Genomic DNA, 26,039 nt, shown 5'->3' on the forward strand with positions numbered 1-26,039 from the left:
ATGGTTGTATGGAGGTGTACCTTGGCCCTGTTCTTGCTTGGCGAGATGAGACACAGAGCAGTCAATTGGTTCAGCTCATGCTATGTGTCCTCTTCCAGCAACCACCTCCTGTATAGCTCACTGCTGTCCAAATTAATGGGATTGTTGCTTTAGTTCAAGATGTGGGAGATTTAGTTTTGGTGTTTGTGTCAGCAATCAATGAAGTCAGGAAACTGCCTTTACAGAGCATTCAAAAGCCCTTTTATTCTTAAAAAAATCAAATCCAGGCTTCTGTTAAATACAGCAAAGGCTGCCATCATTAAAACATTGGAGCTGCAAGTCTGGCCACAAAAATGTTACAGTAATGCAGTTGGTATTCAGTCCTTTCTCTCAGCGTTGCCAAGTCTGGCTTTTATTTATTTATTTATTAATATTCCCAAGTCTCATGTCTTTCTTGCATTCCATAAAGCCTCAGCGTTTACAAGCATCTTCTCATCTGAGAACCTCAGCTTCCAGTTTTTAAAGATCTGCTACTAGACCTCATGGACAGAGACAAAGCATGAACATGTGATAAGGCTGATCCTCACAGGCAAAATCAGAAGGCTCATAAAACCCCACATTTAAGAATTCAAATCATGACTTTTTAAAGAGGATCTCATGGACTTGGGCTCCCATTTATGTGTCTCAAATGACTGGTGTAGACTGTACTAATGATTGCCTGGGTCAGGCCATGATTTCAATGCAGAGGTGCCAGAGAGCACTGCTGATGGACTGGGGGAGGAATCTTCTTTCTATTTAGTACATTCCTGTTGTAACTTCATGGCCTAAGCACTTGCCTTCTGCAGCCTGTTTACTGTGTGTTTCATAAAGGCCAGAGGACTCATCTTGTTGCTCTGAAAGTGCTTAGCCCATCTTTGGCTGGATTTACTGTACAGGAAGAACAAATGGTTGCTTAGGAAAGCAGTGGATATAATGAGAGTGCTGGGCTGGACATTTTTCAAACAAACAAATAAAAGCCAGCAACTCTCAGTTTGGTGTGGACTCTGCCCGTTTGTTTGTTGCATCACCCCATTGTCTTCTCAATCCCTTTTTTTCCCATTTGTTACAGCATTTGGCAAACCATGGCCTGTGTAATTCCTGGAGGAAAACAGCCCATCTCCTGCAAAGCTGTTGCAAAATTGATATATTGTGGCTGTTTCCCAATCTTCCCTGCTTCACTGACTTCTTGTAATTTGGAAATTCTTTTAGCTTCTCCTTACAGGGGCTACTTGATGAGAGGAAGTGTAACCTTCCTCCACCCAGCAACTAAAACGCGATGGTGCTGGAGCACTTCCCGTTTTCACAATGTCTCTGTACGGCACAGGACAGCAGTGGAACTGGCCGCTATCTTCTTCCCCATTCTTCAGGTGGAGGAACCACGGAACAGAGATGTTAACAGACCCACAAAGGGCAGCTCACAGAGAAGCGAAGCCTGCAAGCTCCGCTACCTCAGCCCGGCAAAGCCCTGCCTGCGGCTCCACTTGTACCAGCGCTTCTGCCACACGGCTGACACCGGAGTAACAACGAAATTTTTTAACTTGGGTCCACTAGAACCACAGCCATATACCGAGGTATCAGTGGTTCGTTTTACAAACTCAGCTTGTTTATTAAACTCCTCGTTTCTGCAGCTGTTGCTGCTGTGCCGCGGAAGACAGGGCAGCCGCGGGCCTCGGACCCAGAAGCCGGGGGGGGGGGGGCTGCTGCATAGTGACAATGGCACCAGGAAGGCACCAGGAAAGGCCCCTGTTGCCTTCCTGGCTCACACGTCCCAGAGATGCCTTGCCTGGACTTCCCGGAAAAGAAGTGCAGTATCGAGCAGAGCAGACCAGGCCCTGCCCCGCTAGCAGCCGACCCTGCCCCATTCGCGAGCGGACGCAGGCGCCGTGCCCCGCCGGCCGCTGGGCTGACGCGGCGGCGCCGGCGCAGCGCGTTCGGGCCCGGCGTTCGGCGGGGGCGGAGCGCGGCCCTGGCGGCGGCCGGGATGAGCCGGGCGGTGCCGGCGGGCGGAGGTGAGGTGGGGGGCGATGGACCTGTGAGGGCCGTTACGGTGGTTGAGCGGCGGCCTTGGCCCGCCCGGTGCTCGGTCCCACGAGTGCGGGGCAGCGCGGCCGGGTCAGAGGCTGCCGGGCCTCCGCTGCAGGGCGGCTCCGGCTGGTCCCCCTTTGCGGGCCGGGGGAGCGGAAGGCAGTGTCCGCCCGGAGCTACCCCCGGCGGCGCGCAGGCTTTTCTCGCCCGGGTTTGGCCCCACCTCAGTGGCTGGAGAGCTGGGGGGCCGGTAAGTGGGGGCGGCCGGACACTCGCCCGGAGCCGCGGGCAGAGGTCGCTGGGCGCTGCTCGCCGCTTTGCTGCCCCCGGCCCTCTCTGTGGGTCTGCCGCTTCTCGTGGGTGCCGGGGGCAGGTGCTGGCGCCTGGTTCCTGGCGGCGTCACCGGGGTTTGACTGGGCTCGCCAGAACAGGGAGTCTAGGGCAAAACCCGGGGCGGCGCGGAGTCCCTCAGTGCCAGCCTCTCCTGGGAGGCTCGGGTAGACTGTCCGTAACTACAAGACTGTGAGAGTAAGGGCGTTGGGGGAGCTGGGCACCTGTAAAAAGGGATTTTTAGTTAAGAGATTTTTTAATTTTTTTTCCCCCATCACTGAGTTCTCGACCCCACTTCTCTGCCCTTTTGCTCACAGATTCCCATTCTCTTTGCTGTGTACGCAGAGAGAGCTTATTTGCTCCAGTCACTCAGGGCCGGGGAGGCTCAGTGGGGTGACTGTCACAGGACAGGTGGGGTGCTGGACCGTGGGGCAGTAACAGGCAGAGCTGTGTTCCTCAGGTGAGGACGTTTAACTAACGTGCTGTCCCTGCAGCCATCTGCAAATGAAACTTGTTCTAGCCCAAACTTCCACTCAGAAGCGAAGAAGAATGCCTTTGGTAATAGCCTTGCCTTTACTTATCTATGTGTGTGTCACTGCATAAGTAGAGAAGTCATCTTTTTTTTTCAAAGCTGCAGGAATATGTGTTTAATGCTTGTGAAAGTACACTTTGAGGAAAGTCTTTAGAAAACACAAGGGAGACCCTTGAGCCCAGACATGTGCAAGGACCTTGACTGAAATTCCAGTTTCTGTTCCCTTTGCAGGGCAGCAAAGTTCAGTAGACTTTCTTTCAGCTGCTTCCATGCTTCTACCTTGCAGAGGTATTCAGGAAGGAGGGCACAAAGCTTGACTGATATTTCATTATAATCAATCAGAAGCATAAAGATGAAAAATTAGGTATGTCCTTACTACTTGCTTGTACAGAAGTAACTTTGGGTTCTTTAATCTAGAAATTTTTCATCACTCTTGATTTGTGACAGCATTTCTCTTAAATGCTGTTTTATCTGATAGCCATGTCTCCCCTAATCTAATTTAGCCTGAAGGAGGATGTTTCTGTAAGTAAATTATAATCATCTTGCCAGAAATAAATTTAGCAGATGTGTAGCTAAATGGGTGAGACTGTGGGTTACTTCCCGGAACACTAGTAGGGAGAAGGGAAGAAACCAAAGTAACTGTACCAGTTTAAGCCTTGCAGTGTGATAGCTGAGGTCATCAGCTGCGTGTTCAGCTGTGTTCCCATGAGTTGGTAACTTTGGACTTTGGCCTTTTCTGTATGGTCTTGCGTTAATGTGTTATGTTTTGTCAAAGTGCATTTTCTTAGGGCTTGTTTCACCTCTGGACAGAAATGTTTGGTTGATAGTTCACAGAACTGTGCTGGGTAGGTCAGAAAAGAAAGCAGAGGAGATAGTTCCCAGTGCTGTGAATCTGCATTACTTCTGCATGGGCTCATTGAATCATTTCAGACTTCCTGACATTATCAGCTTAGGTCTGGCCACGCTGTGGTTTGAAGAGAGACACCCTTCCCCAGTTTCCTTTCTCTGTCTTTCCAATTTTAGATTCTGGTTGGGGGGAGGGCCAGCATCCTCTTGCACAGCACGGCCCAGCTGTCTAACCTCAGGCCTGATTTCTCTTTCCTGGTTATCTTCTGTCCTTGAAAGCCAGCCCTGATCTACTCTGGGAAAGGCTGGACGTGCAGGGTGTTGCAAGAGCTGCTGCCTCCCTTGGGAGCAGGTGATGCATGAACTACTCATGTCCACACAAGGCCATGCTCCCAAGGCTGTTTGCTGATTACATTACTGATGCTCTTTGAAGCAAGCTTCTTTCATAAACAGTGATAATAAAAACTGGACAGTTGGAGGGGAGGGGTGGGGGAAATAACAACCTAAGAATTAGCAAGTGAGCTGTATTTGAATTGCCAGGGGCATGTGTCTCTTGATCTGCTGGCCACCCTGATGCAGCCCTAGATAGCTTGCAGTGATCTAAGTATGAAGTAGTTGTGATGCTGCAGCGCTGTGGATTTGTTCTGCACCCACATGGACAAAAAGTATCTGTGGTCTGACACTTCAAGTGTCAGCAAGAAACCTTTGGTTAGAGTTCTATCAGCAGCATTGGCTGGGACTGCCTTTCCCATTTCTGTGCTTTTCAGTGAAAACCTGAGCTCTACAAACCTGCCAAAAATAAATAGGGCTGCCAAGGACTAATTAGTAATCAAACTGTAACAGGCTTGAAATTGGTGAAAGATTTAAATGTGTAGTGTCTTTTACAGTACTTGATTTCACTAAAGGTGGCATAAGCTGCAACCATGTAAATTGCAAATGGCATGAGTTGCTAATTGCTTAAAGGAAAATACAGCGTGTATCTATGCTGAATTTGTTACTCAGTAAAGGATCACAGGCCTCACATTCCTCCCTTCTTCATGTGTAGGTGTTAAGTGAATTTTAGGCCAGCTTTATGTCAAGTTGACATGGTCATGCTTGATTGTAACTTACCAGAGCTCTAGGGATAAGTTTCTATTCTAAAAACGGAGTGGCTCCCAAATAGCAGATTCTGGTCATAAATTTGCTTTGTATTCTGTTAGTAGAGAGCTCTGATGGTTTGGGGTTGTCTTTGTCCAGTGCAAAAGAGATGGTGCCATTTAGTATATAACCATTTGCAGGTGATATGTCAAACATAGCCAAAAGGGTGAGGATTAATGACAGTAAATTTCTTTCACTCATGGTCTCTGGGAGGTGTATATCTTGGGTTCTTCTGGGTTTAAGATTTTGCTGGCATAGTCTCAGCAGCATCTCTGCGCAGTAGAGGTATGCCTTATACAAAGCAAATGTCTCCTAATGGTGCATATTCCTCCATTTCAGAGATTTTTTTCATCTGTGTCAATGTATGGGGTGGAGATGTGAATTTCCCTTCAGCTTCTTAAACTTTGGGTGGTGCTTACTTTATTTTTGGTCTTCTGTAGCTCAGTTCAGTTCCTTTTCCAGCAGTGCGCTTTTAAGCTGTCCTTTTGCCTTGCTGATTTATTTCGCTGAGTAAAACCAGTAATAGCCTTGTAGCACTGATGGAAAATAAGTTCTTCAAGCAGCACCTTTAATTAAATATTTGCGTATGGATTATCTTTTGTCGTTCAAAGTAATACTGCTGTTAGAAAAAGTGAACTGTTTCAGCTCCTAGAACTGAGATCAGCTACTCCTTGGAGGCCTTTGCTTTAAAGGGATCCAGACTCAAAACTGATTGTTTGAAAAGGGAGAGGGGAGAGCAAGAAAGGTTTGCTTGGATTAAATGACTTAGACTTTCCTCCCATTTTAAGGATTTTTTTGTGCAGAAAAAACCTTCAATGTGGAGAAATTGGTGTGTGCATCACGGGCAAACATGAGGTATTTTTTAATCCTGTAAATTATAATGTGAAACTTTTTTTATGGTCTCAGTTAAAAATGAAGCAGAAGAACATGTGAGTAGAATAGCTTTCATAAGATCTTTTGTTGCAGTGTAAGAAGCTGGATTTCATGACACTAACAAGCAAATGAGCTATTTTGATTGCTGCTGTTGCAATTGATTGCATTGAAACTGTGGCACCACTCTTGTCTCTCAATTCCAGTTTGCCTCAGGTTCTTTTTGTTGGCAGGACTTATCTTTGCTAGGATCTAGTTCAGTGTTTTTCCCACTGTGATTATTAGTTCAGTCTACTGTGGGTGAAACAATGGCGGCTGTAGGTGTTTCAGCTCCTGCGTAACCTGTGGCTATTCACAAAACTGGTGGTTGCTCAGCCTTCTTCCATGACTTGACTTTCATGACAGTGCCTGTGGAGGGGATGCTTCTTGTTGGACTTTGCAATGAGAGAGGAAGGAGAAAAGTGATGACTCCCAGGTCATTCAGGAGTGTTCTTAAAACCTGGCATGTATATTGCACGGTTCCTGGGCACGTATTGTTGAGGCTGAGCAGCAGTGAAACCATTACCTTCATGTGCTGTGCTCTTCTTAGAGTACTCACGGCTTTCTGCACTGGCAGAAGCCCCTGGTATACATGGCTCTGCTCAGAATGATGTGGGTTTGCTGGCTTGGTTTGTTTTACCTGGATAGAAATGTGGCTGCAGTGAGCTGTCATAGCAAGACACTGATTTGGCTGATGTTTTCTGGGGCCACTCGAGGAATCTTTTGTAGATACTGTACACAATAGGCAGAAATGTAGAGTTTGTAGCATTAAAAAAAAAAAAAATAAAAATCCAGTAGTAAACTGGATCTATTGTGGAGAAATATGTAAGTGCTAACAGAGCAAGTATGAGAAACTTGGCATGATTAGATGTTATGTCTTGATTTTTATGATAACTAAGTTGCATGGTGACTAGTAGAGGGTTACAAAAGAGCTGGACTCTACTGCAGTGCTTACATTGTTGAGCTATACTGCCTTGCACATCTGTCGGGAGGTAGCCAGGTTCCTTTCTGAGGACTGTTTTCTCTGTCGTAGGGATACTTTACCCAAGTACTAAATGATATTCTTCATCCTCTGTGCATTTTTACTCCCCTCTCACTCCTCCACAACAACAAATAGAGAAAGGAAAAAAAAAAGCCACATGATGTTTATATCCGAGTGAAAAATGCAGCAGAGCTTCTTAAGTCAGACTTTAAATACTTTAAATACCTGGGTTTGCAGGTATCTAGCATTCATATTTGCCTTTAAAGTCCAATTGTTAATGTTTTATTTCCACTTATAGGGTCCTTTATTTTCAGCGAGGTGATGCTTCTGTGTAATGCCTGGGACAGGTGTGGCTAAAGGAAAATTTATTATAATAGTCTGTAAGTCAGAATCAGTTGGACAGAGGGGAGCAAAGTCCATTTCTGAATTTAAGAAAAAAAAAAGCTGTTGTAAAATACAGATGTGAGATGTGATGTACCTGGTGAGGCTGGGACAAAGTCGCATGAAACATCCTATGTTGTGTGTGCAGCCGATGCCTTCCCCTTGTGTTCCTGGATTCTTCTACCTTTGAATTAATATTTTTAATTATGTAGTGAAGGTGAATAGATATTACTCCGCAGGCTTTACACTCCTGTGTAGTCTCTTATTGCACACTTGTGAGATGCAGGTTTTTAGTGGGGAAAGGAATTTTAAGCTGATTAACTGGTGTCCTGAATTGATATTGGTTTGTCAATGCAAAGATAAACACTAATTACAGAAGGTGATGATGGTGTTGCCTCGTGGAGTGACCTGTTACTGCAAATAAGGAGAAACCATTTCACAGAGTAAGCTGTGTCATTCCTTACCTAGCCAGAGAATCAGAATTTTTGTGGCAGCATGTCTATTACTGTTCCTTTAAGGGAAGAGTTTGTGTGAGCGTAGGAAGTGTTTTCAGGGTACCTGCTAGCATCTATTTCACAAGAATATGTATTCCCTTTATACAGTGCTGATGGAATCGGGTACCTGCACAAACTTGTTGACTAACTTGGACTTCAAAGTTTTGTTTTTCAAAAGCTTTTTGAGGCAAGATAGTCAACTGTGCTGGCTCTACAACATGGGTATTGAGAGAGGTTTAACCTCAGGCCTGAAAGTCAGAAATTGCATACAGGGAGTGTGGGCTGCGTGGGGATTACCTGTTTATTGCTTTACCTCAAGGGAAGGTAAATGAGAAGAGCCTGTTTATGCACCAAGCCACTGCAGCTATTGCTTCTTTTCCCTCTTGTTGCAAGTGAGACTGTCCTAGGGACCGTGGTATTGTGTTTGGAGGACAGGTGGAATTTTAGATAGGCATGTTGCCTGAAGAATGTGCCTTAGTGTTTTGCTATTATGTTACAGTCAAGATAACTCTGAATTCATTTCCTTTACTCTTTCAGCTGTTTTCAAGATCAAAATGCAGCAGAAAAATGAAAAACTGCAGGCAACATTTGCTCTGGAAGAGAAGTCAGTTGCTGGCCCAGTCTAGAAGATGGACCACTGGATTTGGGGAGCTTGGGAAATACTGCTTCCAAAAGCAATTTTTCCTAGCTAAGAAGAAAAGACACAGTGCTCAGCTCATTGTGAGCTTAAATCACAACAAACTGTACAGAAGACTGCAGTGCAGAAGGAAGGCACTTGAGCTCCAGAGCAGGTGGGCTCTTGAGGCGCCTCTAAATGCAGAAGCCTATCAAAAGCCTGCCACTGAGCCATACAGATTTCCTCTTACTGAGAGCAAAAAGATCCTGTCCCTATCCCAAAGCCAAAAGCCCATCTGGAAAAGTAGTAAGAAAACTCAACAATGAATTCTTTCAGAGTGAAGATCACTTGAATGAAGAATTTGAAACTGTTGCAATCCTTAATAGCATCGCTGGCAGCAGCCGTTATGTCTCATGTGGTACACTGGATGGTGCTGCCTTACCTGTAAAGAAAGGTAGTTTTGTATATAGCAGGGAGAAGAGCAATAATGGTAAGGGCAACAGAGTCCTAGTAGTTTTAAACAACTATAAAAGGAAATGGTGTTGAAAAGGGAGTGGAATGGAACTTGTGGACCCTTGACAACTATAAAGAGATCCAAATTTAACCATCATACTGTAAAAAAGAGATCTTTATTTATGATGCATAAGAAACTTTCTATGGTTAGATTTCGCTATAGAATTATAAAATCCCCGCAACTTCGAGCAAGAGGCAAAACCTGCAAATTGAGAAAAATCAAGTCAAGGTGGGTGAAGAAAGTTAGGGGGGACCATCAAGAGACACTTCAGCGGGATTTTGAAAGTGGATTGTGTAATTGGCTTTCCTACTGGAAATCTAAAAGTAACCGTGTTTGGAACCGGTACAGTTTATCAGATATGAACCATAATACACCCAAATCTTTAGGTGAGGAGAATGAACCATGCACACCTGAGGTCTGCTTTACACAGGATGCATTACAGTGTGCTGAGTGGTGTTCTGAGGAGCCAGAATCCAGAAGGCCTGATGGCAGTGCAGGTGCTGTCCCACCAGAACTTCATGCTAGAGCATCTCCAGAGGCAGAGACCTTGCAGCAGGTGGAGACCAACAGGGCTCTGGCAGAGGAGCATTGCTCTGACATTTTCGTCTCAGTGACAGGAAAAGAAATTTCTGTTTCAGGTCAAGATGACGCTGACTCTAATGAGATTATGGGTGTAGATGGAATGATGCTGTCGCAATCCTCGCAGGATTCCGATGTCAATCATAATTTTTCAAATGGACCTTTATCCATGGAGCTGGCACAAAAGGAGGACAGCCCTAGCCAAATGGAAATAGAGGGCTCCTTAAACCTGGACATCTTTAGCGCAGAGTTACTAGATCACCCTTACTGTAAAAGTCCTCTTGAGGAGCCTTCACCAGGAAGCACACGACTAAAATCCGGAACTCATAAAGGAGGCAAAAGGAACAGTCAGAAAACTTCTCGGGTGGCTGATGAGCAGTTGGCGACGTGGCTTTGTGGTACACATTTTTACATACCTTAGGGCTTCCAGGAGTTTCTGAAAACTGCTAGATTTGTTGTGGAGTTTACATGTTGCATTAATTCCTTTATTAAAATGGTTTCTTTTTGTGAACTGTAAAGAGTGCTTATCATAACACTTAATGAAATGAGGCTGCAAAGAGGAGAGCTGCATGAAGGAAGGACAAATCTATGCATATCTGACAAGCTGTTTTGAGGGATAGTTGAATAGTGCCTCTGCTTTTGTTTTAGAGAATACAATGTAATTTAATTGGAATATTTGTGAAAAATTGTTAATAAGCATTTTTAATGTCTTTTATCATGTGGTTCAGAAGATGATACAGGGTTAAAACTACCAGTGGTATAAATGGTTGACAGTTATTACTCAGCTTGGTTTTTGAAAAATCCCTGGTGTTCCAACACTTCCAGCCTTATCCTTTCTTCTCTTGCTCTTAGACTGCAACTAAGCCACTTAATGAATCTCAGGTTTCAATAGCCAATAACATATTATTCATTGTCACTTAGTTTTCTCTACAATTGTTCATAAAGTAGGCTTGATGAATCTTATTAAATAACTTTTTTCAAAAAGACATGAACAGTCTTAGCAAAGGTTCAGCAAAAAGACTTTGGAATTTTTGTACTCAATGCTGAGCATGTGGTTTAGGTAGTCTCTTTAAAGAGGAACATGGTAAAAATAGTAATCAGTGTCTTATTTATGTCTAGCATCATACCATACACATAGTAAGGAACAGCAAATTAACACATTGTGCCACCTAGTACCATTAATATAATGTTCAAGTTCAGTGGTTTTCTGGTAACCAAAGTCTTCCTTTGGAGAAATTTGCTTCATAGATTCCCATAAACCTGAAGCTGGTGTTAGTGTTAAAGGGATTGTTTGAAGTTTGACATGCTCTGATTTTTCTGCAAACCTTTTTATCCTTGAGTTTTGCAATTGATCCTCTAAAGCAAGCCATCAAGAAGGAGATATTGAACCTCAAAAGATGATACAGCTTTCCACATCCATATCCACAAGTTAGTATGGGATGTGTTTCTTTACGACTGGCTTTACACAATCCAGCAAGGAGCAGGCACTGTGTGAGAAATGGGGAGAAACTGTGGTACCACTTCTGCAGTGGAGTTTTTAAGTTTGTCCAACAGAAAAAGTCATGTGGTCCTTCCATAACAGTCAAGAACCAAGACTCTGTCAGATTGGCAAAGGTTACTGTTTTCCAGGCTGATAGGCAGTCATATTCCTGTTCAGAGGAGGCCCGAGTAACTTAAAAAAATAAAATTAAAAGACAGGCAGCAAGGGCACCAAGCTTTTCCACACAGTAGTGTTTTTCTTACCTGGCTTCTGCATGAAAGTAGGTGAGACCAGTTTCCATTTTCTTCAGAGTTGAGGGTTCCTCCCTGAGGATTTAAGCCAAGTCTACATTACATATTCATACCGATTGTATGGCTCTTCTGAGTTTTCTCAGCTGAAAAGCTATAAAAAAGAATTTTAATTTTGGTATAACTATGTACAGGAGTTCTTGTATTTTTAGGCATGTTAATAATTAACTGTACCCTAAAGATACTGTTAATGTAGCAAGAGTTGCTAGGGTTGATGCATGAGGTAAATGTAAGTGTTGGGGATGCTCGCAGGTTTTTAATTTCTCTGCAGCAGCTGAACTCAGATGTTAATGGGCTGCAATATTTAGTGCATTCTGATGTGATATTTGTTATCAAACAGAGCTCCATGGTGGATCCTATTTATGATGGGTGTCTGATTGTGCACTAGGTCCAAACTTTGTATTTTCCTCCTTGAGTTATTCAGTTACACAAGTTAAAGTGAAGTCATAGCCTAGCTAGAGGTCTCATGGAGCTCTGCTGCTCTTAGTTGTAGCTACAAGGAACAGTCCTTCCTCTGGGTGTATGAATAAAAAGCCTTTAGAAATTAGATATGCTGAAAGAGAATAAGATAGGCATATACACCCTATGCATCGTCTGTCTAGACTTCTAGCCAGATGAGAAATATCCTTCCTGTCGCAGTCTACTGAGATGTAAGGGGTAAAAGTTGTTAGGCAACTGTGTGGCGGTGTTGTAAGGAAGGTTATCTTCCCATGAAGAGTACTTCCTTGTTGTCTGATCTCTCTCTTCGGTCCTTCCTTCTTCTGTCACACATCCAGATGTACTTCTTGCTATACTTCAGTTTTTCTCAGCTTTTGGAGTTTTGTTCTTGGTCTCCTTTCTTTTCTAGTTCTTTTCTTACTGTTGTTCTTCTGGCACTTTTTTATGTCACGTGTTTCTCTTGTCTTGCTTCTTCCCATCATGATATTCAAAAGTTTCCAGGAAATGTTGTTAAAGTCTTAGTAACCAGATTGCTGACCATACACTGTCCAGTGATGCTCTTTGCCATCACACCCTGGCTGGAGAAGAGTGCTGTAGTTTGGGTTGGTGTGATATCCCTGGACTCTGATCTTAGATCCAGCGTTTCAGTTTTCTGCAGCACTCGAAAACTAATTTTCAGAAAGCTGGACAACTTGTGCTTTTTTCCCCTATTCACTGGCAAGTGTTGAAATTCTGTTTTCCATTCTGTTTCATTCTTGAACTAGTTTGGGATGCTTGGATGGAATTTATGTCTCCAGTGTTCCAGTCTTGTGCTTGAGGAAAAAATAATCTATTTCATAGCTTTTTAGATTCCTCCAGCATTTATCTCTTCATTATTTCCTAGTTTGTTTCTTTTGTTTCTAGTGCTACAGCTGCCCAGTGCTTTCCCAGGCAATGGCAGGCTGACACAGATGTCTGTGCCACCTTAAATGCCATCCCTAGGATGCAGGGTTAAGTGAGTTAAGCTTGCTGAGAATCTGTCTGGTGCCTTTTCTGTTTGCTACGGTGGCAGCGGAGGAACTGAACAGACGGCAAATGCTCTGCCAACCAAGGCTGCTTACATCTGAGGAGAGTAATTCGCATACCATGAGGACAAGATACTGGTTTTTCAGTGAAAACTGTTGCAGAAACTGGTGGCTTTTCCTGTTGCAGTAAAATTATTTAAGTTGCTAATTGAAAAAGGCAGGGGTATGGATTCTCCTAGTGGCACTGTATAATTAGTTTGATGAATATATGTGTGTATATGGCAAGAATGGGGTCTAATCTTTTCCTGTGAAGATGAGTGATCAGATTGCTGCTTTTTTTTATTTTTGTCCGCCTTCCCCTACACCCACTTTTATTTAATGTTGCCAATTTGAGCACAGTTTTCTTAAACTTACTTGCCACGTGTGGTGCTGTTTGTTGGTTGGGTGCAGAATGATTGCTTCTCATACTTGGAAGAAATGACTGCTTTATTGGAGTAGTGAACTTGGAAGGTTCTTTTACATGATTGCACTTTCATTTTTCTAATATATTTGAAGGATTCCTAGATGAAGTTATGAAGAAGTATGGCAGTTTAGTACCACTGTGTGAAAAAGATGTCATGGGAAGATTAAATGAAGTCTTTAATGAAGATTTCTCCCATAGGTGTGTAGCACTATCTAATTCTAGACTTTGTAAAGGACGGATTGCTTGCATTGCTGCTGCATGCTCCATGTCTAACACCTATCAGAAGTCCATTTGACGTAACCTTGACTTATGGTTTTTTTTCTACCTTTTCAATCCTGTTTTAGAAAACCTTTTATCATGAGGGAAATCGTGAAGTATCGGGAAAAACATCCAAAAACCTCCATGTGCAATTTCCGGGTCTTCTATAATAAGCACATGCTAGACATGGATGATTTAGCTACACTGGAAGGCCAAAACTGGCTGAATGACCAGGTCAGAGATGCTTGATGTTTATGTGCTTCCTTAACCTGTTTTAGCCCATTAATACTAGGATATTAGTTGTTTACCTTCTGCTACATTATAGGTGGACTGTCCTTACTGTACACTAAAAGAAGTGGTGAGCAGCTTTTACAATGGCATCATAATAATAGTGGTTATGAGTCTGGAAGATGGGAGGTATCACAACTGAACTGTTGTCTTTTGAAGAAACCATGTTGCACTATTTTGAGAAAATTGTGGCTACCCATAGAGATGTTAGCACCTTCCCCCATCCCCAAGCTTGAGCATATAACAAACAAAAGCAGGGTGAAGCAGCAGCCTGTGGCACACAGTCAAAATCCCATGAAGGCTGCAGTGCCCATGGCATGCACCAGTAGACTTAAATTGAATTAAACTGCATTTCAGATTAAGGTAGACTTAGAGCAGCTAGTTACAGTCTCTCTCTGTGCCAACCACTATTAGTTCCAGAGTGCTTGTCCTTCAGGCTGCAGCAAAATGTCACTGTAATTGCTCACCTCCTTATTGCTGTTTTGATTGTGAAGAGTCCTACATTTTATGGGAACTTATGAACTTACTTGCAGTTTACAAAATTACTCTGTATGTATTCAACTATTTACTAATTCCTACAGATAATTAACATGTATGGTGAACTCGTAATGGATGCAGTCCCTGAAAAGGTGAGGTTTTTTGTTATTATGCAAATGTACCTAATGAGAGATTTCGAGGGAAGGGTGAAACATTGAATATTTCAGCTACAGAATTGAGATTTAGCTCAATGATGATCTGAGTGGTTCTGTTATAATTTGTTGCTATCTGCTACTCAAATTTTCTTCTCTTCCTGTGCTAAAATACAGTTTTCAGCGCTGTTGCCCTTGTTTCAGGAATTTATTAGATTAGCTCTGCAGGTGATCTCTGTGGTAGGCTGATGTTACTAATGTACCTATAGAAGACAGGTGACCTGTTTTTGCTTATCCCATGCTCCTTTCTCCCCTAGAGCTTTCTGTCTCCAGCTTTTCTGCTTCTAAAGTGCTTTTTCCATGCCCTTGCTCACTAGTCTAGTGTTTCATGTGAAATTTCTGATGAAGATGAATTTCTGCTGAGATGACAAACCATGAATCGTAGCATCTGAACCATGCACATGGGCTGCTTGCACTTGCCCACCTGCCCACCTTGTAGTTGTGGGGCTGTAACGACTCAAGCTGTGTCAGCTGCCTGCCTAGTGAATCTGAACTGATGCAGAGCTGCTTGGTTCCTTGGCAGCAGTGGCTCTACAGGACTCGCTTTGGTTTGTGCATCCTGAACAGAATGCTTACTGCTTCCCAACTTTGGGGTGTAACTGTTGGTGGCAGTTGGAAAAAAAATTAATCAACCCCTGCCTTCTCTGTGACTAAATTTGCAGCAGTGGCAATTATAAAGACCCATCTGTTTACTAGGAGAGCTGAACAATTTTCAGGTGAGACCACAAAGGAAGAATCAAACAAAGCCATTTTTAGATGAGCTCTGCAGAACGTAACTCTTAAAATCTTCAAGCTCAGAAGAAGCAGTGTTGTTGCTTTGATTGGTGGTGATGGTGATTCTTCATTAGTATTCTCTATACTTCGTGAGTGTGTGCTAGGGTTGGGGTGTTGGAGATGGTATCTGTTTGCTTGTGTCTGCTTTTTCTTCATAGTGCGTAATTGAAATCCTCATGGGAGATTTTGTGCTGCTACCTCAGAATGTGGTTTTGAAGTCTGTTGGCATAGCTAATGGGTGTTAGACTGTGTTTTCAGATACTGAATTTTCTAACTTTTTCCCGAGCCTTCTACTGCCTCCACAGTAGCAGAATTGTTAAAAACAGATGTTGCAGTTTTCCATTTGTACTAATCTGTTCCTGTAATTGCAAGAACCTAATCACAGGGAATAACAGTGTTAACCTGGAGCTAAATATTTTTTTTAACATAAGCGTACTTTTTTTTGCCATAAATTTAGGGCTTTACAACAGTTAGTTTGTATACAAAGAGTACTACATGTCTTTAGTTACAAAAGGAATGCAGAATATTGGTTTTGTCCAGAGCTGGTCATAGTGGTTGAATACAAATGATCATAGGATCATAGAATAGTTAGGGTTGGAAAGGACCTTAAGATCATCTAGTTCCAACCCCCCTGGCCATTGAATTTTATAACCATTTTGATCAATTTAATTTACTTTTTTTTAGTCTCAGCGCTTCACACAACTAAAATCACAAAGAACTCACTTTTCCACCACCCCCACTTTGCCAGTCAGTGTTCTCTTCCTTAATTCCTGTAAAGAACAACAATACCTGTAACTCCTTATCCTGGTGTTTATCTTGCAAGTCGATCTGCAATAAAAAATTAAACATGATATGCCTGGAGATACAGAAGTGTAAATAGAAATACTGCAGTGGCTCACATCATAAATTAGATGGAAATAAGGCTTGCTTTATTTGCTTGCTGAAGAACAGCGATAGTTTAGGCTTGGCAGAGCCTCTGTTTGTCCCTACCAGGGTTCTGTTTCTAAACCTGCATTAAATATTGCCTCGTTACATACTGTTTTGTATAAATTACCCTGGGGGAGGGGGAATGATTGTGCATGGATTTCTGTGCTCATTCCTTCTCTTTCTCTTTTTAGGTTCATTTCTTTAACAGTTTTTTTCATAGACAGCTCGTAACCAAAGGATATAATGGGGTGAAACGATGGACTAAAAAGGTATCCTTTAGCTCCATGTCATTGATGCTGTGGTTCTTTGGGGCTGGGTTGAATCACTAACTTGAAGTTACAAAGTGTTATCGGCAAAGGATGAGTTTGCAAAGGAGCTATACAAAGTGCGCAGAGGTTAATAAAAATAGTCGGGTGGCATTATTCAGTTAGTATGGTTGTGTTGTGAAAATGTACTTTGAATGGCTTAATCTTCAGTGGTGGTAGGTTATCTCTTTGTGTATGTTCATGCAGGCTGTTAATTTAGCTGCAGGAAATGTCTCTTGATGCTCCTGACAGTGCCACGTACACTACTCTATGGGAGAGCAGACTTAATTCTGATTCTTCCTTTTATTTCATACTATGATTGTTTTATAAAAGTGTTACTCCTGAGTAACGCGTACAGGTACTGAAAAGCAGAAATCAGAGATCCACAGTTAATAAGCTGAACCGCTGTTTGCATGAGAAGAACAGAATTCCCCTTGCTTTCCAGGACCCATACCAGGTCACGGGTTGTGATGTTTTCTGAGGCAGCTGATACAAAGAGCAGTACTCTCTTTTATTTCTTTATAATTTTTTTTTCTTCTGTCAACATTTATCCTTTCTAATATGGGAGATGAGGCACAACTAATCAAGGACCATGTTTGAATGTATGATCTTTCTGCAGAAGCACTTAAATAGCACACATCTGTGAAATGCTAGAGATGAACTCATTATCCAAATATAAAGTCTATTCACATAATTTATTAAAATCTCTTTAAAGCGAGACTGAATATTGGTGCTTAATATTCCCAGATATTTTTTAATGTTCTTTTTCTCCAGCAACCCAAGTTTTGCAAAAAACCCCAAAGTGAAGGTAGATTCTGAAAGCACAACCTGTATTCCTGTTGCTGCTGAGGAGAGATGAGAGTAAGGCAGTAGTTCAGACATTTACACTTAAATTCCTCAAGAATCTTGAAAGCAAGAATGAGAACTAAGCAGTTTATACTGGAAGGTTTCAGTAGACTGCTTTGTCCTGCAATATGCAATTAAGGGGAACTTGTTTCTGCTTTTTAAACAAACCGAAGTATTGTACCAGATTTTATGAACGTTCTCTCCTGGTATATGGGAGGCCAGAGCCCAGAGGGACATGCTCTTCTGCATTTAGCTGCAGTGGTTTCAAGGCTTCTGTTTGTGTCTCACTTTTCTGGCCACTGATCAGATTGGCACTCCTGCTGTGGTCCACCCTCATGCCAGCTAGCTGACTGCACTGTCTTGGTGAAGCAAATCTAGGTTGCCACCATTCTTTCTGAACATCAGGTCTTAACTAAAGACCCTTACAGCTTCTGGCTTTTTTGACTTTTCTGCTACAGGTTTGCATGCCTGCAGCAATCCTACAACTGGGGTCACATGAGGACCCTTGTGTTTAGCACCACTCTGCTGTTGCTGGACATCACAGAAGGTGTAGTTCATTTGTCTTATTCCAGTTTTCCTTTATTTTTCCTTTATTCCTTTCCACGTGCTGCTGGGTGACATCTCTTTGCTTCCCTCCAAGAATGATGGATCGTTGTGTAGCAACTATGCTGTAGTCTGGTCATGAAGCAGGTTCTGCAGGTGGGAGCAGGGATTGTCAATGTTTGTGACATTCGAAGTACTGTTCTGAGCAAGGCTTGACTGATAGCTGCTATGAATGCTCGGACATCTTTGTGTCTTCAGCTTCCCACTGTTACTCAAAAAATACACTTTTCTCTCCTACAAACGACCTGTCTTTACTAGTGCTGCAGCAATTATGCACTGTTCAAATTGCAGAGTGCTTAAAAAACAAAACAAAACAAAAAACAAAAACAGGGAAGTCTTCCCACAGGATGAGTTTGTTTAGTTCAGTATTCTATTTTAGCTTATTTTCTGCACTATACGATCAAAACCCCAGTAATTAGATGCTCGTTTCAAGAGGAGCTGGGAAAAGGAAGATCATGAAAGGCCCTGGCTTGGCTGGCTTCCAAAAGCAGAAGGACTCATCTGCCATACAGACACTGGGGGTGTTGCATCTGATCTGCTTGTTCTGTACTTTAAGACCTTCTCCCTTGTTTGCTTGCCTGTGACCACAGTACATCTGCTACAAAGTTAAGTTCAGGAAAGAATGAATCTGCTCTGCCTTCATTCTCTCCTTTCCTGTGCTCACCAAAGCATCATGCACCCCTCCTCTGCCTTCATCTGACAAGGCACAGAACCTGCGTTATAGCAGAGGAAGACAACCTGCATCAGCTTGCTGGTTTTGTAGCATGTTTGTAATCACCACTGCTTCATAGAATCATAGAATGGTTTGGGTTGGAAGGGCACTTAAAAATCATCTAGTTCATCACCCCTCCCTTTGGCAGGGACACCTCCCACTAGACCAGGTTGCTTAAAGCCCCATCCAACCTGGCCTTGAGCACTGCCAGGGATGGGGCCGCCACAGCTTCTCTGGGCAGCCTCTTCCAGTGTCTCACCACCCTAATAGTGAAGAAATTATTCCTAATATCTAATCTAAATCTCCCCTCTTTCAGTTTAAAGTAATTTCCTGTTGTCTTACAGGTACATGCCCTTGTAAAAGGTCCCTCTCTGGTCAGCCCGTTTAGGAACTAGAAGGCTGCTCTGAGGTGTCCTTGGAGCCTTCTCTTCAGACTAAACAAGTCCAGCTCTTTTAGCCTGTCTTCATAGGAGAGGTGCTTCAATCCTCAGATTATCTTTGTGATCTCCTCTGGACTCACTCTAATGGGTCCACATCATTCTTAGGTTGGGGGCCCCAGAGCTGGACACAGTGCTTCAGGTGGGGTCTTGCAGAAGCAGTGTAGGGAGGGAAGAATCACCTCCCTTGACCTGCTGGCCGCACTTCTTATGCTGTAGCCAAGGATTCTGTTGGCTTTCTGGGCTGCGAGTGCACACTGCTGGCTCACGATGAGATTGACAGCCAACACCCCCGAGACTGTCAGCTATCCATGGTGCAGCTCTCACAAAAAACAGTGGTGCTCACATGGCAAGAGTGTCATTATTCAACCCAAACGGAGGTTCAATAATATTATCATCATGACTCAAGAAATCCTACTTGTTAATGTACAAGATGAGCAGGATTTTGTCACAAATACAGTAGTGACTATGATACTGTGCAGGGCTCCTTAGCCACTTTGTGTGCTGTAACTATTTTTGTGAATGCTAGTAAGTTTTGTATAAGATAAACATGAGGAATGTGGTGAAAGATGGAGCGGGCAAAAGAAGACTCCTATTGAAGGGTGGTGGAGAAGCAACTTAGGTATGATTAGTCTGTGCTGTGTTGTACCTGTGGAATTGTGTCTAATATGTTGTTCTTCTTTACAGGTGGACTTGTTTAAAAAGACTCTCTTGTTAATTCCTATTCACCTGGAAGTCCACTGGTCCCTCATTACTGTGAACATCCCCAGTCGAATTATTTCATTTTATGATTCCCAAGGCATTCATTTTAAGTTTTGTGTAGAGGTAAGAGTGACAGCTGTGACTGCAGAGTTTGAACCGTTTTCTTGAACAAACCAACCCCTCCTTTCCTTTATCTGTTCAGCCTTAAATTTTAAATGCAGCGAGCCTGTTGTTGTCCTGTCATATATTAAATGAGAATCAGCTTGTCCTGCTAAGGAGTCTGAAGAACAGACCTTGAGGGTCACACCAGAGTGGGGAGCTGAGACCCGATTGCCTGTTAACTAATTAGCCTGACTGAAATCAGCACATACCTTTCGTGTCTCTGTCTTGTCACTTCCACAAAAAGCAGGGACTCTAAGCTTAGTGCCACAGGGAAGCAGACAAGCCAGAAGGAAAGTAAAGGCAGTTCTTTCAACTGTTAAGAGATGCATGTTTAGGAAATGATAAACTGTGGTAATGATAAATCCTTTTTAGGGGAGGCTGCCTGGGTGAGAGAATAGGACTGAAGATGCTCTGGTGTTGCCCAGTGGGATTTATGTGTTGCTGTGCTGTTAACACCCTGTTTCCTTTCTCCTCTGTCTGCATTGGTATGGGGTGTGTACCTCCAATTATAAGCCAGCAACCTCTCAAAGCTGCAACCTGAACACTGGAGTTAAATTATCAGTTTTTCTGGTAAACAGTAGCCAGGAAATTTTTGCTGGGCCTAGCAAATTGTAATGACCCTCTTACAAAAGCTAATTTTGTCAACTTAATTGCTTGCTTGATGCAGCAGCCCTCTACTTTTAACTGTCTGTAGTTGTTGGCTTACGAAAGAGTAGTAATTGTTGTACCCAGGAGAGTTCTCAGCTAGAACTTCTGAATGAAGATACTAGTTTTGAGCTGGCATTTGCTGAGGATGAAGCTAATGTTTATTCTGGGAGCAAGAGACCTCGTGCTCTCCAGCTTCTGAACTCGTAGCATAAACCAGGGGTCCCTCTCAGCAGCCCTGGAGTCTCTTGCAATGTGGCCTTTCCCATTCTGCTCTTGGCAAAACATTTGCACTTAAATGTCTCACAAATATGAGACACCTTTATTCCTGCTCTTTCTAGTGGAAGGGGGGCCAATACCCAAAACTCCACAGTGATCCACCCACTGAAATGATTGTTAGTGTGCTAGAGTGCGTTTAAATTGTGCTATAAAGTACCAGCCTGTTTACAGAGAAGTAGGATTTGCTTAACCCGAGACCATAGGCTCATTTATCTTGCTTCCTTTTCTTTGCTTGTGTCAGACTATTTTTTCTTATATGTCACTAAAACTCTCCCTAGAGCTTTGTTGATTAGCTGCAGAACTCAAAAGTATTTTGTATTGAGATTCAAGGAGGAAAATGCTATCATATCACATGTAAGGGTCTTGGTGCCAGCCAAGTAATCCAGGAGAGAACACATGCCAGACTGTGCTGTGTGTCTCTGCATCTGAGAGCACTCTGACTCTCTGCCCCAGTGCCACAGATAGCCTAGTATTAGGTATACCAGTGTACAGCAATGCTGGGGGGTGTTGAAGCTCCCTTGACAGACCAGAATGAGCCTTGATGGTAAAAGGCATAGTACCCACCAGAGTTCTTTACCTCCCAAGTTGGAGCTCATATCCTGATGCTTAATGCTTGCATGAAATTTGTCCTCATTGTCAAAAAGGATACCAGCAAAGACGTCGATGTCTCTTATTCTGTAGCTGGTGAATAATATTTTTGCTTTTTTCCTTTCCTTTTTGAAGAATATTCGAAAATATTTGCTGACTGAAGCAAAAGAGAAGAATCATCCTGAGTTTCTTCAGGGTTGGCAAACGGCTGTTACAAAGGTAAATGGTAGCATTCAATCCCTGGAATCTGACTTCCCTTAAGATATTAGGAGGCTGCTTCTAAACCCGCATATTTATGCAAGTAGTAAATTGGTTTATGCTGATCATGTGGAGGGTGCTAGAAGTAACACAGTTGGTTACACATGGGAGTTAGAGCTCTGTTGCTCATTCAGCTCCCACCAGGTCTGTAATACTTTCTGCAAGTGACCTGATGATCTCAGCCTAATCTCTGGACAATTAAATGTCTGTGCAGCAAAATCTGTAGCTGGTGCCCAGGCTGGCACAAGATCAGGCACTGAATGAGCTGAAGACTCAGCTTCCTCACTTGTCCCAAACAGCTGTTCTGAATTATGCCACATGGATGGGACTTGGTGAGGGAGGGAACAGGCTAATATATTTGCTGCCGCCTATATTTTATATTTGCTATGGATAGAGGGCTTTGGTCTCCAGGGCTGTTTGTGACACACTGTGTTTGATAGCAAGTAAACAACGTCTGACAACTATAGAAGGGAGTAACTTACTTGTGTGTAGTGTAAATGAGGGAATATGTGATTTGCCTAGCCACATCATAATGGCTCCAAGAATATCAAACAGGTCATTGCACACTAGACATAATCCCAACAGCTCCCTCCTCACACAGGTTTATTTTTAGATGCTGATACAATCATTAAATGATTCCTCTCTGCATTCATGCACACCCTGTACAGAGTTTGTCCTGCATTCTATAAGGTAGAAGATCTGGGAGTTGAGGAAAAATAATTGCTTTTACTCTTCAAGTGTCAGAGATATAGCAGCACTAACGAGTGGGACTTTTTAGCTCCATATATCAAAATTGAGCATGTTTGGAGAAATAATGAAGGTTGAAAGTTATCTCTTGAGACTGCCTTGCTCAGTCCTGTTGCCTGACAATGTATCACTCTTAATGTTCTTCAAGACCCTTTGGTGTGGCTGGAGGAAGAAAGCCACTGCTGGTAGCGTGGGTGCTGAGATTAATCTTCCTCTAGGCCTGTATGACTTTGCTGATATAGTTTGATCCTGTGTAAAGCAGATAATGCTGTACAAACATTTATTTAAACTAATTAAGATGCTGTTCTGTGTAGGTTGCTAAAAGACAAACTTGAAAGAAAGATTTGTAATTTGTTTTCTGTCCTGTATTATATATTTTTCTGAATGTTAGATGTTACTCTAACAAGGTGTTCAGTGTCACCTTGCAAAAGTTGGGATCAGAAGAAGTAATTACAACTCCAGTTTCTTGTGCTGCAGAACAGCTAGCTCTGAGAATGAGCTAACTTCATTATGAAGAATCTACTTTTGGACTTTAAGCAGTAGTCAGAGAATAAAAGAATAAGTAAAAATCTAACGTGTCTCTTCTTATTTCTTTTCCTTTTAGTGCATTCCACAACAGAAAAATGACAGTGACTGTGGGGTTTTTGTGCTCCAGGTAAGAGTACTGCGTTTTAAACATTAGTGGCCTATATTGTTAATATAGTAAATGTCCTGTTTTTCAATCAAAACTTTTCCTTTTCCTCAGTACTGCAAGTGCCTCGCCTTAGACCAGCCTTTTCAGTTCTCCCAGGAAGATATGCCCCGAGTGAGAAAAAGGATTTACAAGGAGCTGTGTGAATGCCAGCTAATAGACTAATAGAATGCAGCCAACCTAATTTCTCTGGCATTTCTGACAAGTTGCAGCTGGTGTTTGTGTACTTGAATTTCTGAAAACTTCCGTGAATTTTGAACGATTCTCAGCTGAGTGGTATGGCCACTTGTTACCTCAATTTTTTGACACGTTCTTTAACTGGCAGAAGATAACAGAGCTGCCATAAAATATCCCTAATGTCAGTTTGATTCCCTTATGTTCTTTCCTGTATTTAATATTTATTATCTCAGCATGCATATAGGCAAAGCATGCAACTAAAACTATAAAGCTGTAGATTTGGTGCACCTTTGAGATGTAGCTAGAAATGACAAATACAGGTGAATTTGTCTGGAAGCATAAAGATGCATGATATGTTTTCTGATGCAATAATGCTTTGAATGTATCAAAAACAAAAAAAAAACCAGTCCCATAAAAAGAACAGATAGAACCTGTTCGGTAGTTCCATTGTCCCTGTTGTGGCTGTATAATACTGAATCACTTTTTAGGGTGGCTAAACTCATCTACAGGTTCAATTTGTGGAGACCCCTTTTTTAAATAGGTCAAGTTGCTAATAAAGTTTGCTCTGTTAACATTTATCCAGTGTCATTATCAGCCTGTCCCTGTAGATAAAAAGCAGACTTTGCACAAAAAAGCTTCAGCACCTGTCTGTATAATAAAAAGTACAAAGGTGTTCAGTCAGTCAGATTGATGGTATGTTCCTATATGCTGCAGAAGTCTCCATGATGTGTGTATTAAGGAGAGTTATAAAGCTGGCCCTGAAGACTCACAGCTTAGATACTGAGATAAACTCTTTGCTGTAACTGTTTAAGTCTCAGATGACTTTCAGTCATTTTTCAGTTCCACGGTACGCAGTGCAATGTACCATTTCAGCATCTGTCCCTTCAGCTCTGTCTTCAAATGAATTTCTGTCAGGCTTGTTGTCTTTAACTTCCTATTCGCTTTTGCCTTTGTTTAAATATAAATCAATTCATTTCTGCTGCATCTGTTGTTTGATTGTCTCAGACACCCCTACTTTTGTTTGCGATCAGTAGCACAGATGAGTCTGGTTGTGTATAATAGAACTTGTGGTGAGTGCTGTACAAACACAAGGTTATGTCATTCTGCTCTGGAGGGGCAGGAGGTGGCAAATCTGGCAGCGATGTTGCACTGGGTAGGGATGGGTGAGAGCAGAGGATCTTGAGACTTTTGGGTTTTCACCTTGGTCTGTAAACTATGCTGTGCTCCTTGCTGAAGAGAGCTGCTTTTGTTCGAAGGGATGGTTGCATGGGACTGCTACACCAGCAAATGTCTTTGCTGTGTTTTTTCTGCCAGATAAAGAAGTGAAAGGAAAGCTATTTTCAATGCTAAACATCATTTGCTGCACAGTTTCACGTTGTGTCCGTCCATAGCCCTGACTTCTGATGGAGGAAAACCACTTTGACTTCCATGTCTTGCAAATTAATTCAGGCTTAAACTAAGCCAGGTGCAAATCCCTTCTAGATTACAGGAGGGAGCAGGGAGAAGTGAGGGAGCACCAAGTGCAGTCAGGCTGGGAGGTGTTGTGCTGGAGAAGGAGGTCCTGTGGTATCCTTGTGTGTTCCCGCTTCCCCTTGTTGGCAGCTGGCAAGGACTGGCTTAATTTCGCAAGATAAGAAAGGCCTAAAGCACTTATATAATTTAAACAAGGAACTTACTGAACCAGAAACAACTTGAAGACCTAGATGGACTAAATGTGTGTTTGCCTATTGTATGGTGCAGAACACCCCGCAGCATATGGTTTGTTTGTGTTTCCCTCAAGTGTTACTGATACAAACAGCAGCACCTTCTTGGGGCGAGTGACTGTGAGCAGTGCAGAGTGACTTCCATGGAAACTGAAACTTGGGTGTACTTTCTTATGTGCTAGGGTAGAACATGCAAGCCAGTGCTTTCATTCTTATCTTCTCTCTGCACTGCTATCACATGAATGATCCAAGTGCTAACACGGCCATGTGATGGGACCAGCTGAACTGATCCAGGCTAAAACTAACGCAGCCAAAAGGCAGCTGTTAACCCAGAGTAACTTCAGTGTAACTTGTTGCTGAATGTGCATACCAGTGTGAATGAAGAGGGAGACTTGAGTGGCCAGGAAGAGACACAAAAGTGATGCCAACTTTGGATGCATGTAGTAGAATCTATATCCTCAAGCAAGACTCTTTGCAGAAAGGGAGTGAAATACAGAAAGGGAACTGCATAAGCAAGTTGCATTTATTTCCAGAACTTAAGCTGTTTGGTAAGGAAGCTTGAAAGGTGTGCTGTGACAGTGTGCCAGCCCAGGAGACTCGGTGTTTCCAAGGAAGACGTTTATCTTTTGTGGAAGTTGCCTCACTGATGGATATTTTTCATTGCATGGGAATACACTGGAGCACTTGACCACAGGTAGTCCTTTCCGGAAGCTTGGTGCCTGCTACTGGTTGGTAGGAATCCATCTTCCTCTGTATAAGAAGTTGGAAGGAGTCTTTAATCATGATCCCTGTATCAGTGGCATCAGTAAAAGCACAGTGAACTTTTGGGTTGTTTTTTTTTTGTTTCTGTGAACTTTGTGTTTAATGGCAATGTGGATGCTTTGAAGCAAGTGCATATGTGTACCAGATCGTTTGAGGGGAGGGGAGCTTGCATGTGAATCTGCTGCCTTGTGAATTGGAGAACAGGGTGGGGAAACATGCATGTTGGAAAGTACTTCTTACGTGCTTCCTTGTCATCTAGAGGTTTGCTGACAAGTGCTACAGTTGGTTATGGGGCAGCACAGAGGAGCTACACTTGAGTCTCCAGCTGTGAACACCCCAGTGAAAGACCTCTGGAAAAAAAGGAAGGGAAATTGAAAACAGAGCCAATGCAAGCAAAGTATGTTGGTGCAGGGTTGAAATTAATCACAGG

At 42.8% G+C, this 26,039-nt stretch overlaps 1 protein-coding gene across 3 annotated transcripts; it reads left to right on the forward strand.

The window, feature by feature from the left end:
• Nucleotides 1-1,909: 1,909 nt before the first annotated feature.
• On the forward strand, nucleotides 1,910-24,128 carry SENP5 (SUMO specific peptidase 5). 3 transcript variants are annotated; one of them, XM_061355432.1, is made up of 10 exons: nucleotides 1,910-2,027; nucleotides 8,192-9,761; nucleotides 13,149-13,254; nucleotides 13,401-13,548; nucleotides 14,184-14,231; nucleotides 16,184-16,261; nucleotides 19,583-19,720; nucleotides 21,407-21,490; nucleotides 22,881-22,931; nucleotides 23,022-24,128. In XM_061355432.1, exons 2-10 carry the CDS (start codon nucleotides 8,807-8,809, stop codon nucleotides 23,130-23,132), a joined length of 1,719 nt encoding a protein of 572 aa, XP_061211416.1. In that variant the 5' UTR covers nucleotides 1,910-2,027; nucleotides 8,192-8,806; the 3' UTR covers nucleotides 23,133-24,128. The 3 variants fall into 3 exon arrangements, with proteins under 3 accessions (XP_061211416.1, XP_061211417.1, XP_061211415.1); XM_061355431.1 differs by lacking the exon at nucleotides 1,910-2,027 and adding an exon at nucleotides 2,098-2,381; XM_061355433.1 differs by lacking the exons at nucleotides 1,910-2,027; nucleotides 14,184-14,231 and adding an exon at nucleotides 2,097-2,381.
• Nucleotides 24,129-26,039: the final 1,911 nt, after the last annotated feature.

Source organism: Neopsephotus bourkii, unplaced genomic scaffold (assembly GCF_033783945.1).
Source record: "Neopsephotus bourkii isolate Nb327-2 ecotype Australia unplaced genomic scaffold, CSIRO-AGI_Nbou_v1 NB_801, whole genome shotgun sequence".
In the NCBI taxonomy this organism is placed as follows: Eukaryota; Metazoa; Chordata; class Aves; order Psittaciformes; family Psittacidae; genus Neopsephotus; species Neopsephotus bourkii.